At 73.3% G+C, this 13,931-nt stretch overlaps 4 protein-coding genes across 4 annotated transcripts; 2 read left to right on the top strand and 2 right to left on the bottom strand.

Moving 5' to 3' along the window:
• Positions 1-211: 211 nt before the first annotated feature.
• Positions 212-2,065, bottom strand: AURANDRAFT_64881 (hypothetical protein; the record flags this gene model as incomplete). Its single annotated transcript, XM_009039825.1, has 1 exon — positions 212-2,065. The coding sequence occupies one exon, from the start codon at positions 2,063-2,065 to the stop codon at positions 212-214; it is 1,854 nt and encodes a 617-aa protein (XP_009038073.1).
• A 294-nt stretch (positions 2,066-2,359) lies between these two features.
• AURANDRAFT_64882 (hypothetical protein) lies at positions 2,360-7,219 on the bottom strand (the record flags this gene model as incomplete). The annotated part of the gene is made up of 4 exons (XM_009039824.1): positions 2,360-3,088; positions 3,572-4,111; positions 4,237-4,674; positions 6,620-7,219. The coding sequence occupies 4 exons, from the start codon at positions 7,217-7,219 to the stop codon at positions 2,360-2,362; spliced, it is 2,307 nt and encodes a 768-aa protein (XP_009038072.1).
• A 1,866-nt stretch (positions 7,220-9,085) lies between these two features.
• On the top strand, positions 9,086-9,802 carry AURANDRAFT_28099 (hypothetical protein; the record flags this gene model as incomplete). The annotated part of the gene is made up of 1 exon (XM_009039616.1): positions 9,086-9,802. One exon carries the CDS (start codon positions 9,086-9,088, stop codon positions 9,800-9,802), a length of 717 nt encoding a protein of 238 aa, XP_009037864.1.
• A 2,085-nt stretch (positions 9,803-11,887) lies between these two features.
• On the top strand, positions 11,888-13,407 carry AURANDRAFT_27794 (hypothetical protein; the record flags this gene model as incomplete). The annotated part of the gene is made up of 2 exons (XM_009039617.1): positions 11,888-12,862; positions 13,063-13,407. 2 exons carry the CDS (start codon positions 11,888-11,890, stop codon positions 13,405-13,407), a joined length of 1,320 nt encoding a protein of 439 aa, XP_009037865.1.
• Positions 13,408-13,931: the final 524 nt, after the last annotated feature.

A 13,931-nucleotide genomic window follows, 5' to 3' on the forward strand; every position in this document is an offset into this window, starting at 1 on the left:
TTTTTCCAGCAGGCGCTCAAGAAACGCGTCGCCGACGCCAGCGGCTGATCTGCCGGCGGATCGCGCCGGGCCCCGGGGGACGCGCGCGCGATCCGCAACTAAGCAGACGGAACAAGCCGTTACGTGACGGGGACGGGGCAGCGGCGCTCGCCGGCAATCGCGCGGAAGCCTCGGAGCTCCACGCGACGGGGGGGGGTTCGCGGGGCGAGGTTCAGGAGTAGTAGTGGGCGGGCGGCGGCGGCGGCCCGTGGCCCGGCGGCGGCCCGTGGCCCGGCGGCGGCCCGTGGCCCGGCGGCGGCCCGTGGCCCGGGCGCCGGTCGTAGCGGTCGTACTGGGCCGAGCCGTGGTCGTAGGGCGACGCCATGCGGCCGCTGGGCTGGAGCGGGTGCGTCGACGGGCCCAGGGGCTGCCGGCCGGAGCCCTGGTAGTCGCCGGGCAGGCTCCGGCGGGGCTCGGCGTCCGGCGCGCCCTGGTAGCCCGGCTGGCCCGTGTTGAACGTCGCGCCGTCGTACATGCCCCGGCAGGCCGCGTGGTACTCGAACTTGATCGGCGCCCCGCTCGACGCGAGGCTCTTGAAGAGCGCGCCGAGGTCGCCGCTCAGCGGCGGCGCGGCGGCCGCGGCGTCCGGGCCCGCGCCGTGGACGATCATGGCGCCCTGGTCGTAGCCGCAGCTGTCGCGGCTGTGCGGCGGCGGGCCGTAGCTGCCGCGGTCGTCGTCGTTGCGGTCCCGGCCCCGGGGCACGGGGCCGCGCGAGTAGCTGTCCCGGCCGCTGTCGCGATCCCGGCGGTCGTCGCGGCCGTAGCCGCCGTGGGCGCCGCTGCCCCGGCCGTCGCCGCCGCGGCGGTCGCCGTCGCCGTCGTAGCTGCTGCGGTCGCGGCCGTAGCTGCTGCGGTCGCGGCCGTAGCCGCCGTCGGCGCCGCTGCCCCGGCCGTCGCCGCCGCGGCGGTCCTGGCGGCCCGGGGAGAGCTGGTCCCGGAACGGCCGCGAGCCGGAGCCGCCGCGCGGCGCGGAGCCGCTCCGCGGCGGCTTCTCGGACCCGGCGGCGGGGCCCTTGGGCGCCAGGTTCGTGGGCTGGGACTTCTTCTGGCCGCCGATGGCCTCGAAGAGGAGCCGCTTCATCTCCGGGAGGCTCACGTTCGTCGGCACGTCCCACGCGACGCAGGCCGCGCGGACCTCCTCGGCCTTGAGCTTGTCCCGGACGTGCGTCCAGGACGGCGCCGGCGCCAGCTCCTTCTTCCAGTTCTTGGCCGCCGACTCCGACGCCGGCTTGGCCGCGCGCGCGCGCGCCGGCCGCGCGGCCTTCGCCTCGGGCGCCGCCGGGGGGTCCGGCGGCTCGACGCGCTTCCGCGCGCGCGGGATGAGGCCCTTCTTCCACGTCTCGTACGCCGAGAAGAACTCGTCCGCCTCCGGCGACCCCGGCTGGCCCGTGGGCTCGAGGCGCTCGACCTTGCCGTCGAACTTGCAGAGGTCGGCCCCGGCGCACATCATCGTGCCCTTGGTTTTGGCGCACAACAAAACCTTCATCCACCCCACCTTGCCCTGCTTCGACACGGCCTCGCCGCCCTCGAAGACGCCGAAGAAGCGCGCCGTGATCATCTTCCCGCCCCGCAGCAGCCGCAGCTTGTCGCCCCGCGTGAACACGACGGGCGGCGGCTTGAGCTCGAGCATGGGTTTTGGCTGGAAGGCGGCGGTCTTGTACACGACGCCCAGCCCCGCCGTCGAGGCGCACGCCGGCTCCTTGTCGTAGAGGATCAAGTTCTTCGTCGTCCGGCCGAAGCAGGCCTCGCGCGCGTCTCCGGGCTCGAACACCGGCCGGACGACGGGCTTCGGCAGCCGCCACGCCTGCTCCGCGACGGACAGGCCCCGCAGCTCCTCGCACTGCTGCACGCCGGCCGTGCGATCCACCACCGCCACGTTCTCGCGCGCCTCGGCCGCCGGCGCCGCCGGCGCCGCCGGCGCCGCCGCCGGCGCGTCCGCCGGCGCCGGCACCGGCGGCGGCTCCTGCACGCCGTCGCCGCCCTCGGCGGCGCTCACCACCGCGCCCACGGGCGACTCGCCGCCCATAGCGACCTTGGCGGCCTCGCTCGTCGTCGGAGTGTCGCCGCGGTTGCTCTCCGCCGGCGCCAAGGGGGACTTTGCAGGGCTACCCATCTCAAACCCGGGCGTCTCCCGAAGAATTTATTAATGTGAACTCATTTTATTATTTTGGCCGGGGATTACTTGACGCCCTGCTGCGTCCTCATGTAGCCGCCCCCCGATCCGCTGGTAAGTGGCTCGGCGAGACCGAGCCACGCGCCAGTTTTTCGGGAGGCGCGAAGTAACGAATCGTATGTGTCTTACGCCCCCGGGGCTTTCATTTCAGAAGAAGAGGATCGGCGTGGCCGGCGGCGGCGGCGCGGGCGCGTAGAGGGCCCGGGCCTGGTCCACGCCCAGGTCCTGGCGCCACTTGAGCCCGTCCTTGACGCCCTCGCGGTAGCCGCGGCGGTACTGGCCGCCGCCGGCGACGGCGCGGGCGACGATCGCGGCGCCGACGACGGCGAGCGCGGCCGCCGGCGCGTGTTTGGCCGGGTCGCGGAGGGCCGCGGCCGCGGCCGCGGCGAAGGCCTCGACCGCGGCGGCCGCGAGGCGGCGCGACCGCGCGGCGAGGCCGCGGAGTCGGCTCCCCGCGAGCGGCGGCGGCGCGGCGACCGGCGGCCGCGGCGCGTCGGCCGGCGCGTCGTCGACGCAGGCCGCGTAGTGGCGCCGCTCCGGCGACCGCGCGGCCGGCTGGGGCCGGACGTCGAGGAGCGCGAGGTCCTGGGCGCTCACGCCGGCGTACATCGGGCTCCGCAGGGGCTTGGGGAGCAGGTCCGGCGAGATGGGCGGCGCGGGCGGCGGCGGCGCGGACGACGACCGCTTCTTCCTCCGCGCGAGCTTCTTCTTCGCGGCGGCCTTGTCCGCGCGCCACTTCGAGACGATGGCGTCGACGGACGGCGGCGCGACGTTCTCCTTGTCGTCATGGTAATAGCCGCCCGCCGCGTTCGCCTTCGTCGACGTCTTGACAAAGTGCTCGGCGTTGTGTTTCGTCTGGAGCACGGCGTTGTGGTTCTGAATGTTCTGGAGCGACAGGGGGCCCGGCGCCATGATCGATAGTATTCAATTCGTTGCGGCGGGCGGCGAGGGGAGCCAGGGGAGCAGTTCGCGTTGCGGCGGGCGGCCAGGGGAGCAGTTCGCGCGTGCAACGGCTCGTGGTGATTATGGTTTGAGCTGCTCTGAATTTCACAGAGTCTTCACAGCGAGAACGGCCGCCGACGCCTCCCGCGGCATAAGCCTGGCATACCAGTACGTCGGACGCCTCGTCGGAGTCGTCCGAAGAAACGTCCTCCTCCTAGCTCGGAGGCTTCCTCGAGACCATCCCAGGTCGCCGAAGGAGGGGAGCAGACTAACTGGAGGGGAGCACAGGCCCGGCGACTAGAGCGGCGAGTCCGCGGCCGTTTCGAGGGCCGCGGCCGCGGGCGTCGCGTGCCGCGCGAGCGCGCGGTCGAAGGCGCGCTCGAAGGCGAGCGCGCCGCGGCGCGCGGCCGCGGCGACGTCCGCCGGGTCGCGGCCCCGCGCGCGGCCGGCGAGGAGCGACGCGACCTGCGCGCGCGCGGTCGTCGCGCCCCGCGGCGGCGTGGAAAAAAAAAGGGACGCGGGGCGACGCGCGGCGGCCTCGATCTTGCCCGCGAAGGGCGACGGCGCCGCGGCGTCGAGGTCGTCGTCGAGGGCCGCGCGGTGGCGCTCCGCGGGGCTCTCCGCGGCGACGCTGCCGCCCGACGCGGAGCCGTCGGAGACCGCGCGGCCGGCCGGCGGCGCGATGCGGTCGTAGGCCGACGACGCGACGGCCATGAGCGTGAGGAGGTCCGGCGCGCCGCCGCCCGGCGCGGGCGCCGCGTCGCCGGCCGCGTCGTCCGCGCCGTCGTCGCCGCCGCCGCCGTCGCCGCGCGCGGGCGGCGCCGGCACGACGGCCGCGCCGAGCACGGCGGCGGCCGCGGGCGCGGACAGCGTCGTCTTCGGCTGGCGCCGGGGCGGCGCGTTGTCGCCCGCGCGCGCCGCGTTGTGCGCGTCGACGAGCGCGGCGACGCGCTTCGCCTGGGAAAAAGGTGATTCAACGTCGCCTCAACGTGAGCGTTCCGCGCGCGCGCGTTCCAGAAAAAAACATCCACGCTTCGAGACCGTTCCGAGAGATGATCGCTCGTCCAAAAATCAGCCGAAACGAGTGGAAAACGGTCGAGATAGGAGCCTTCGAAGTCGGGAATGTCGCGCCCTTTTCCTGCTCCGCGCGTCGCCGTCGCCGCGTCGAGCGAGGCGAAGCCCTCGATGTCGTCGACGGACGTGATGGTCTTCGACTTCTTGCACGTGCGCTTGAAGGACGCGAAGCAGCAGTCGATGTGGTACCACTTGGTCTTCGGGCTGTGGCCCCAGCGCACCGACGGCGGCCGCTTGCCGATGCGCGGCTCGCCGGGCCGCAGGTACTCGCGGCACAGGATCGACTGGCACTTGCTCCGGCCGTCGTCCGCGGCGCCGACGACGAAGCGGTTCTCGCCGATGTGGCCCGCGAGCTTGCCGCCGATGCGGCCGAGGCCCTGCTGCGACGCCTCGAGGCCGAGCTGCGCGCACAGGTTCGCCGCCGGCCGCGCGCGGCGCTGCTTCACCTGGGAGGGGCGCGGGCGTGAGATCGGATCTTTGCTTCCGCGCGCGGAGCCTCCCTCGACGCGCGGCGGCGTTCGGGGAGAGCCGCGTCCTCGGAGCGCGCGCGTCGGAACGTTCGTCGGCCCCGGGCGTCGCGGGGCGGTCGTCCTTGTCCTCGAGGAGCGTCTTGATCGCCCCCTCCGTCAGCAGCTCCGACTGGTGCTCGAGCTTGCGCTTCTTCGCGTCCGCGGGCGGCGCCGCCGCCGCGCGCGCGGGCGGCGCGGCGCGCGGCGCCGCGGCGGGAGGCGGCGGCGCGCGCGCCGGCAGGAGCTCGCAGGCGACGCAGAGGCCGGGCCGCGCCGCCGCGAGGCCGCAGCGGTCGCAGGGATGCTGGACGAGGCGGCCGCTCGTCGTGAAGCAGGGGGCGCGCCCGTCCGGCCCCAGGGGCGACTCCGCGGCCGGGTGCGGCGCGGGCGGCGCGTCCATCACTTCGGCCCGTCGGGCGCCGACGCCGAGTTCCGCGAGCGGCGCGCAGGGGGGTGCGCGCGAAGAACTACACCGCCAGGGGGCGACTGGGTACTCTCCTCAAAAGGCGCCAGGGCAGCATACACCATCGGATACGGGCCGTTGAGCTAAGTTTCCGTCAACATTACCCCAGGCTCTCGCCGCGATGAGCTCTCTCTTAGAGGCCTCAGCTCCAGCAGCTCCGCCGGAGGGCGCTCCGCCGGAGGACGCGGCGCCCGTCGACGTGCACGCCCTCTTAACCCAGGGCGAGGCGCTCCTCCTGAAGCTCGAGGACTGCGCCGCGGCGCCCGAGGACGCGCCCAAGTGCGTCGAGCTCCTGGACAAGGCCTGGGCCGGCGTCGGTCGGCTGGGCATCTTCGCGGCGCGCACGGTCCTGGACGACGTCGCGACGGCGGACCTGCGCTGCGCCCTCGTCCCCGCGCTCCGCGCGCGGGCCCTGGGCCGGCTCCGCGTCGACATGGCCGCGCGGCTCGGCCTCGTGAGGACCGTCGCCGCGGTCCGCCTCGAGTTCCTGCGGCTCGCGCTGCGCCTGGGCGTCTGCGCCCCGGACGCGGCCATGCGGCGGCTCCTGGGCCACGGCGACGACCCCGACGAGGCGCGCGCGCCGACGGCGGCCGAGGCGCGCGCGGCGACGCTCGGGCGCTTCGAGGCCGCCAAGGCCGCCGAGGACGCGCTCGCCGCCGCGCGCCAGACCCTCAAGACCCGCGCGGCGGCCAAGGCCTCGGCGGACGAGCTCGACGAGCTGCGGCGCGACGTCGTCGTCGCCGAGCTCGCCGCCGCGACGCAGGCGGCGCGCGACGACGCCATCGGCGACGAGCGCGAGCTCGAGATGCTCGAGGCCATGGCGAAACGGGCCGGCGGCGGGCCCGCGGCGCGGCCGGACGCCGGCGGCGCCGCGGCGGACAAACGCGTGCGGCCCCGCGCGGCGCCGGCCGACGCCGACGGCGCCTGGCTCCTCGGCGGCGGCGGCGGCGGCGGCGAGCCCGGCGGCGGCATCCGCGTGCTCCGCGTGGGCCCGGGCGCGGCGCCGGGCGCGCCCCTCGCCGTGAAGCGCGAGCAGGTCCGCGCCGGCGTCTTCCGGCCGGGCCACAACCTGCCGACGATGACTTTGGACGAGCTCGCGGACCTCGAGATCGCCGGCGCCCAGGAGCGCGCGCGAAAGGCCGCGGAGGCCGAGGCGCGCGTGCCCGCCGTCGACGAGGACACGCGCCGCCGCGACGAGCTCGCGGCGGCCGACCAGGAGGACGACACGGACCGCTGGGACGCGGACAACGTCCGCCGCGCGGACGAGTCCTGGGCCCGCTGGAAGGAGGACGTCAAGCCCGGCAGCGGCAACAAGGGCAGCTCCCAGTTCTAAAACTGCGCCTAGCGCCGCTTCGCCTTGGCGAGGGCGAGGTCCCCGTGGAAGCGCATGGCCGCGCGGTGCGCCGCCGCGCTGAGCACGTGCCAGAGCGCGTGGAGCCAGAAGAGCGGGTTCGCGGCGCTCGCGGGGCACGCGCCGCGCCGCCACAGTTCGCGCTCGAGCTCCCAGGCCACCTTGCCCCCGAGGATGAGCGCGAGGAAGGCGTACCAGGTCCCGCGGCGCACGCCGAGCGCCGGCGCGGACGCGAACGCGATCAACGCGGGCGCTAAAACCTGCACCGTGAAGAGGAGCGAGAAGAACGCGTGGTCCCGGTGCCGGAGGTAGTGGGCGAGGCCCGCCGCCGCGCCGCCGCCGCCGCAGACCATCGCCGGCGCGGCCCAGCGCGGCGGCAGCAGGCCGATGACGGTCCAGAGGTAGACGACGGCGAGGCCGAGCATCGGCACCTCGTCGAGGAGCTCGCCGAGCCACGTCTTCGTGCCGTGGAAGAGCACGGACCCGACGGCGACGACGCAGAGCGACAGCTCGGCGGCGACGAAGGGCCGCGGCAGCCGCCGCGAGCGGCAGTCGCGCAGCCCGGCGACGGCGACGGCGACGAAGGCGACGTTGCTCGCCGTGTTCGCGTACTCGTGCGCGCGCACCTCGGCCTCGCACCAGCGGATGGCGACGTCGTGGTGCGCCATGCGTTGCCCGCAGCTCTCACGAATGCGCAGTCGGGCCGCCCGCAGCTCCTACGCGTTGGCGGGCTGCCCGCAGCTCTCACGAAAGCGAGCCTATTTGCCAAGCTTTTGTGAAGGGCAACATCGCGAGTGCTTGAAGTTTCACGGGGCAGCATGGCAAGCGGATTGTGACACGACCATGGGCCGCGGCGGCTACGGCACGGTGGACTTTTGGGTGCGTTGCTCGTGCTTTGATCTTTGAAACGGCGGTCGTGCTCGTAGGACGAGTGGTACGTCGAGGAGGACCACGTGGCGCCCTACGACTGGCTCTGCTCCTTCGAGGACGTGGGCCCGGCGGTCCTGGCGCTCCTGCCCGGCCCCGAGGCCCGGGTCCTCGTCGTCGGCTGCGGCAACTCGCCCTTCTCGAGCGAGCTCTTCGCGCGCGGCTACCGGCGGCTGACGAACGTCGACAACTGCGCGTCCGTCGTCGCCGCGCAGCGCGACCGCTACCCGATGCTCGAGTGGGTCGTCGGCGACTGCCGGGCGCTGCCCTTCGGCGACGGCGCCTTCGACGCCGTCCTGGACAAGGGCCTCCTCGACAACCTCTACTGCTACGCGGACGCGGACGCGGCGGTCGCGGAGTTCCGCGCCGAGGCCGCGCGCGTGCTCGCGCCCGCGGGCCGCCTCGTCGCGCTGAGCTGCCACGACCGCGCGGCGACGCTGGCGGCCCTCGACGACGCACGCCTCTGGGCCTGCGCCGTCGCGGCCCTGGCGAACCCGCGCTACCCGCGCATCGACATCCCCGAGTACCAGGTCGCCGTCTGCCGCCGCGGCGGCGGCGACGCGGCCGCGCTCCTCGCCGACGCGCTCGCCGCCCTCGACGCGGGCACCGCCGCGCCGACGCCCGGGCGCCTCGCCCACCTCGACCGCCGCGCGTCCGGCCGCCGCCACTCCGCGATCGTCGCCGGCGGCGAGTTCGAACGCGGCGGCGACGCGGAGTCCCCAAGGGGTTAGACGGTCCCCTGGACCCGGGCGTGCGTGTCCTGGCGGTTCTCGCACCGCGACTTGCGCGCGGGCCCGCCGTCGGCGCCGAAGTAGGAGTCGAAGACGACGAAGTTGTTCGGCTGCTCGACGAAGGCGCCGAGGCCGTAGTGCTTCCGCAGGAAGGGCAGCATCTTCGGCGACGGCCGGTCGTAGGCGAAGGCGCACGCGCCGCCCGCGCCCTCGGCCTCGAGCATGGCCTCGAAGAGCCGCCGGCCCGCGCCGCGGCGCTGCGCGGCGGCCGCGACGTAGAAATCCAAAACGCACGGCGGGTCGAGCTCGACGGTGCCGCCGCCCTTGCGCCAGTAGTAGAGGTGCTTCGGCCCGACCTTGAGCAGGCCCAGGGCCGCCGACCCCTCGCGGAGCACGTAGAGCCGCTGCGCCGGCGCGTCGCGCAGCTTCGCCAGCGTCGTCAGCGGGCCCTTGAGCGCCTGGGCGACGCCGGACTCGGCGCCGAGCGCGTCGACGATCGCCTCCAGCGCCTCGGCGTCGTCGGCGTCGAGGGACGCGACCTGCTCGCCGGTGAGGCACGTCACGCCGTCCCGCAGGATGGGGCAATTCTTTGCGTTCATAACGATGCGGGCAGCCTCTGAAGTCAACGAGAGCTAAAGCTCAACATCGCCTCTCTCGATCAACATCGTCGTGCTCGCCGTCGCCTCCGCGCGCTCGACCTCGTCGCGCCGGCGCCCTGCGCACCGCAAAGACGCTCGTCGCGCCCCGGCGCCACTAGACGCACCCGCCTCGCCCGGCGCCGCGCGCCGTCCGCGGTCCGCCGCCGCCGCGCGCCGCGCCACTAGACGCACCCGCCGCCGCCGCCGCGCCGTTCCGCGCCGCGCCCGCGCCAGCGCCATGTTCGACCAGGACCGCGTGAACTCGCGCCATGGCGGCGGCGGCGTGCAGAGCAGCGAGCAGGCGAACGTCGACCGCCGCGAGCGCCTGCGCAAGCTCGCGCTCGAGACGGTGGACCTCAACAAGGACCCGTACTTCATGCGGAACCACCTCGGCACCTACGAGTGCAAGCTCTGCCTGACGCTCCACAACACGGAGGGCAACTACCTCGCGCACACGCAGGGCAAGCGGCACCAGCAGAACCTCGCGCGGCGCGCGTTCAAGGAGGCGCGCGACGCGCCCATAGCGCCCGCGGCGACGCGCTACGTCGAGAAGCGGCACACGATCAAGATCGGCCGGCCGGGCTACAAGGTCACGAAGAGCCGCGACGCGGCGACGTCGCAGCGCTGCCTGCTCTTCGAGGTCGACTACCCCGAGGCCGACGACGCGAGCCAGCCGCGGCACCGCTTCATGTCCGCCTACGAGCAGCGCGTCGAGCCGCCGGACAAGGCGTACCAGTACCTCCTCTTCGCCTGCGAGCCCTACGAGACCATCGGCTTCAAGATCCCCAACCACGACGTCGACAAGGACCAGGGCCGCTTCTTCACGAACTGGGACGTCGTCGGCAAGAAGTTCACGCTCTCCCTCCAGTTCGACGACGACGCGAAACCGGCGCCGGCCCAGGCCGCGTCCGCCGGCCGCCACCGCGCGGACCTCACCTACGAGGCGCGCTACTAGAGGCGCGTCTCGAGACCGTAAAAAAATGCCCCGGCCGCGCCACGTGCCGCGCCCGCGGCCGTATCGGCCCTGCGCATCCAACTCCCCAGAGCGCTGCGGGGACGATGGGCCGGGGGCGCGGGGCCCGGGAGGGGTCCTCGGTGCTCCAGCAGCAGAGCGTGTCCATGCCGTCGCTCGTGACGCCCGGCGCCACCGTCGCGTCGCCGGGTCCGGAGCCGGGCGTCGAGGCCTTGGTGTCGACGACGGGGGGGCTGCCCGTGATCCTGCCCCTGGGGAAGCGCGTCGCCGCGCCGCACCCCGGGGCGCCGCCGGGCCTGCCCGGCGTCGACGCCCACATCCCGCGCGAGGAGCTGACCTACGACTTCCTGCGGAACGTCGTGCGCCACCAGCGGTGGCACGTGCGCGAAGTCGTCGAGGAGGCGGCCGAGGAGGAGGAGCGCGTCGACTACGACGACGAGAGCGCGGCGAGCAACCAGAGCCACGGCATCAGCCTGGGCCAGATCCACCGCTGCTGCAAGTTCATCGACGTGACCTTCGGCGACGGCGACGGCGAGGTGTCCATGGTCGAGCTCGAGAACGCGTTCCGCCGCATGCGGCGCGAGCGCGCGGCCGTGCGCCTCCGGGAGCGGGGCCGGGCGCTGACGCGGCGCCTCGTCATCCTCATCCGGCGCCGCGACATGGACGTGGAGCGCTTCATGCACGCCATCGACCTGAGCCAGGGCGGCCAGGGCGACGGCAAGCTCACGCCCGTCGAGCTCGAGCGCGGCATCAAGAAGTTCGTCGACAGCGAGCAGCGGCTCGTGTCCATGGAGAGCATCGGGTCCGTCAACGACCCCGACGGGCCCGGGTCCAACTCGCGCCACACGGTCCAGGCGCTCCACCACCGCGAGATGAAGGAGCGCGCGAAGAAGGACATCGAGGCGCTGATAGAGGCGGAGCAGCACGCGATTTTGGACGACACCTTCGGCATCAGCGACGCGACGTCGGCGAACCTGCGGGGCGAGCTCAAGTTCGGCAACCAGGACATCACGGACCTGATTCGGTTTTTGGACCCGAACGCGGACGGCGACGTGACGGTCACGGAGCTCGACGCGGGCGTGCGGACGGCCTTCGACCCGCCCGTCGACGCGTCCTTCGTCGACGACGCCTTCGTGTTGATGTCCAAGTTCGAGGACTCGATGAAGAAGAAGTCGCAGCGCGTCGTCGACCTCTTCCACGACATCGACAAGGACCGGTCGGGGTCGCTCACGATCCGCGAGCTCGAGGTCGCGCTCAACGATTTGTGCGGCCCGTCGGCGCGCGCGCGCGCCATGGCGAAGATGGCGGCGAAGCGCGAGGCCCAGGCGGCGGCCCAGGCGAAGAAGCTCGACAAGGCGGCCAAGGAGGCGGACGTCCGCCGCGCCAAGGCCGAGGCCGCGGGCGCGCCGCGCGTGCTCACGCGCATCGACCGCCTCCTCAAGCAGAAGGACTTCCGCGTCATCGACCTCATGTCCTCGGCGGGCTTCGACACGTCGGGCGACGGCTGCCTCGACGCCGCGGAGCTCCAGTCCGCGCTCCGGTCCGTCGGCCTCAAGCTCACGCGCAAGGAGTCGCAGACGCTCATCGACTTCCTCGACACGTCGGGCGACGGCCAGCTCGACGCCAAGGAGCTCGAGGACGCCCTGCGCCGCCACCGCCGCGACTTCAACTCCGAGGGCGGCGCGAACAACGGCGGCCGCTACACGGTCATCCGGCCGCGGCCGTCGCAGGTCGGCCGCGCGTCCTTCATCGCCAAGCAGGCCGAGCTCGCCAAGGCCGCGGCCTCCGGCAAGGAGGAGAAGGAGAAGAAGACCTACGGCTACGACCCCGTCGCCCTCTGCTTCGACCACTCCTGGCTCAAGTCCCTCGACACGTTCCTCCTCCGCCACACGGGGCCCCAGGACGAGCACGCCAAGCACGCGCGCATCCGCCAGCTCTCCCAGATGTCCCGCAACCAGACCCCGGGCAAGCCGCCCATCATCTAACACGCGTCCATCGGCACCGGGGCGGCATCTTGTTCAGTTCAGGACTCGCCGAAACTCGAAACTCCACAAGCCAGAAGCAAACATGGCCGCCCTCACCGCCGGCTGCCGCCAGTTCCCGCGCATCAAGGAGGTGCGCGCCTACGTCGTCGAGGGCAAGGAGGGCGACCAGGGCGCGGACTGCCACGACGTCGCCGACGAGCACTGGATCAACGGCAACGACCCGTCGACGGGGCGCACGCCCATCGCGAACCCCATGAGCGGCTACGCCCAGTACGCCGGCGCGCGCAAGAGCTGGGGCATCAACGCCATGGGCGGCCTCGTCGTCGAGGTCGAGGCCGACGACGGCACGACGGGCTGCGGCGTGACCATCGGCGGCGAGGCGGGCTGCATCATCGTCGAGAAGCACCTGAGCCGCTTCGTCGAGGGCCGGGACCCGCGCGACGTCGAGTCCATGTGGGACATGATGTGGCGCGCGACGATCAACTACGGCCGCAAGGGCCTGCCCATCCAGTGCATCTCCGCCGTCGACCTCGCGCTCTGGGACCTGCTGGGGAAGCTGCGGAACGAGCCCGTCTACGCGCTCCTCGGCGGCAAGACGAAGGCGCGGCTGCCCGTCTACTGCACGACGGCGCGGCCCGACGTCGCCAAGGACCTCGGATTCGTCGGCGCGAAGATCCCCTGCCCCTACGGCCCGTCGGCCGGCGACGCGGGCTTCCGGAAGAACGTCGCGTTCTTCGCGAAGTGGCGCGCCGCGGTCGGCCCGGACTTCCCGCTGAGCCTCGACTGCTACATGGCGCTGACCGTGCCCTACGCCATCAAGCTCGGCAACGCGCTCAAGGACCACGGCATCAAGTGGATGGAGGAGTTCCTGCCGCCCGACGACTACGAGGGCTACAAGGAGGTGAAGCGCGCGCTCGCGGGCTCCGGCGTGCTCCTGAGCACCGCGGAGCACGAGTACACGCGCTACGGCTTCCGCAAGCTCATCGAGGACCGGTCCGTCGACATCCTCCAGCCCGACATCACCTGGCTCGGCGGCCTCACGGAGGCGCGGCGCGTCGTCGCGATCAGGGCAGGACGAGAGAGCGAAATTCCCAACTTCAAAGGCTCCTCTCTCGGCCGTTTTCCACTCGTTTCGGCTGATTTTTGGACGAGCGATCATCTCTCGGAACGGTCTCGAAGCGTGGATGCTTTTCTCGGAACGCGCGCGCGCGGAACGCTCACGTTGAAGCGACGTTGCATCTCTCTTGTCCTGCCCAGGTCGCGATGGCGTCCGCGTACGACGTCCTCGTCGTGCCCCACGGGTCGAGCGTCTACTCCTACCACCTCCAGTACGCCTTCGCCAACTGCCCCGTCGCCGAGCTCATCAACCTCTCGCCCAAGGGCGACCACATGGTGCCCTACTTCGGGGGCCTCTTCCCCGACGAGCCCATGCCCGAGGGCGGCTACATCGACCTCCCGGACCGGCCCGGCTTCGGCGTCACGCTCGACCGCGCGGGCCTCCGGCGGCCCCACGCGCGGCCCGCCGCCGTCGTCCGGGCCAACTACGACGCGAACGTCGCCGAGGCCGCGCGCGACGTCGGCCCGCCCCACATGCCCTTCTGAGCGGCCCGCGCGCGCGGTCACGCGCGGCGCACGGCGATCTTCGACCGGCGCGGCCGCGGCGGCGCGGCGCCGTCGAGCCACGCCGTGTACTTGCGCAGGAGGCCGCCCTCGACGTCGAAGCCGCCGTGGCTCGACTTGACGAACATGGTCTCGACGGGGTTGAGGCGGTCGCCGTCGTAGTCGAGCTGGACGTCGTCCATGGGGAACGCGCCCGTGGTCTCGGCGACCTGGAAGCCGTAGAACTCGAAGCCCGCGTCCGCGATGACCTCGGACATGCGGATCTCGTGCATGAAGACGTAGGCCGTCTTCTCGCGCTGGTCGCCGGGCACGACGAGGCCGTCGCGGAGCGCGCCGCAGGACGCGACGAGCCGCGCGCCGTCGGGCTCCGGCGCGAAGATCCGCGCGGCGCGGAGCAGCGCGACGGCCGGCGCGTCGCAGGCGAAGGCCATGGACTGGACGTGGGGCCGCCGGAAGCGAGGCGCCCAGCGGACCATGGAGTTGACGGACGCGCCGACGAGCTTCAC

The sequence above is a fragment of the Aureococcus anophagefferens genome (genome assembly GCF_000186865.1).
Source record: "Aureococcus anophagefferens unplaced genomic scaffold AURANscaffold_12, whole genome shotgun sequence".
Lineage (NCBI taxonomy): Eukaryota > Pelagophyceae > Pelagomonadales > Pelagomonadaceae > Aureococcus > Aureococcus anophagefferens.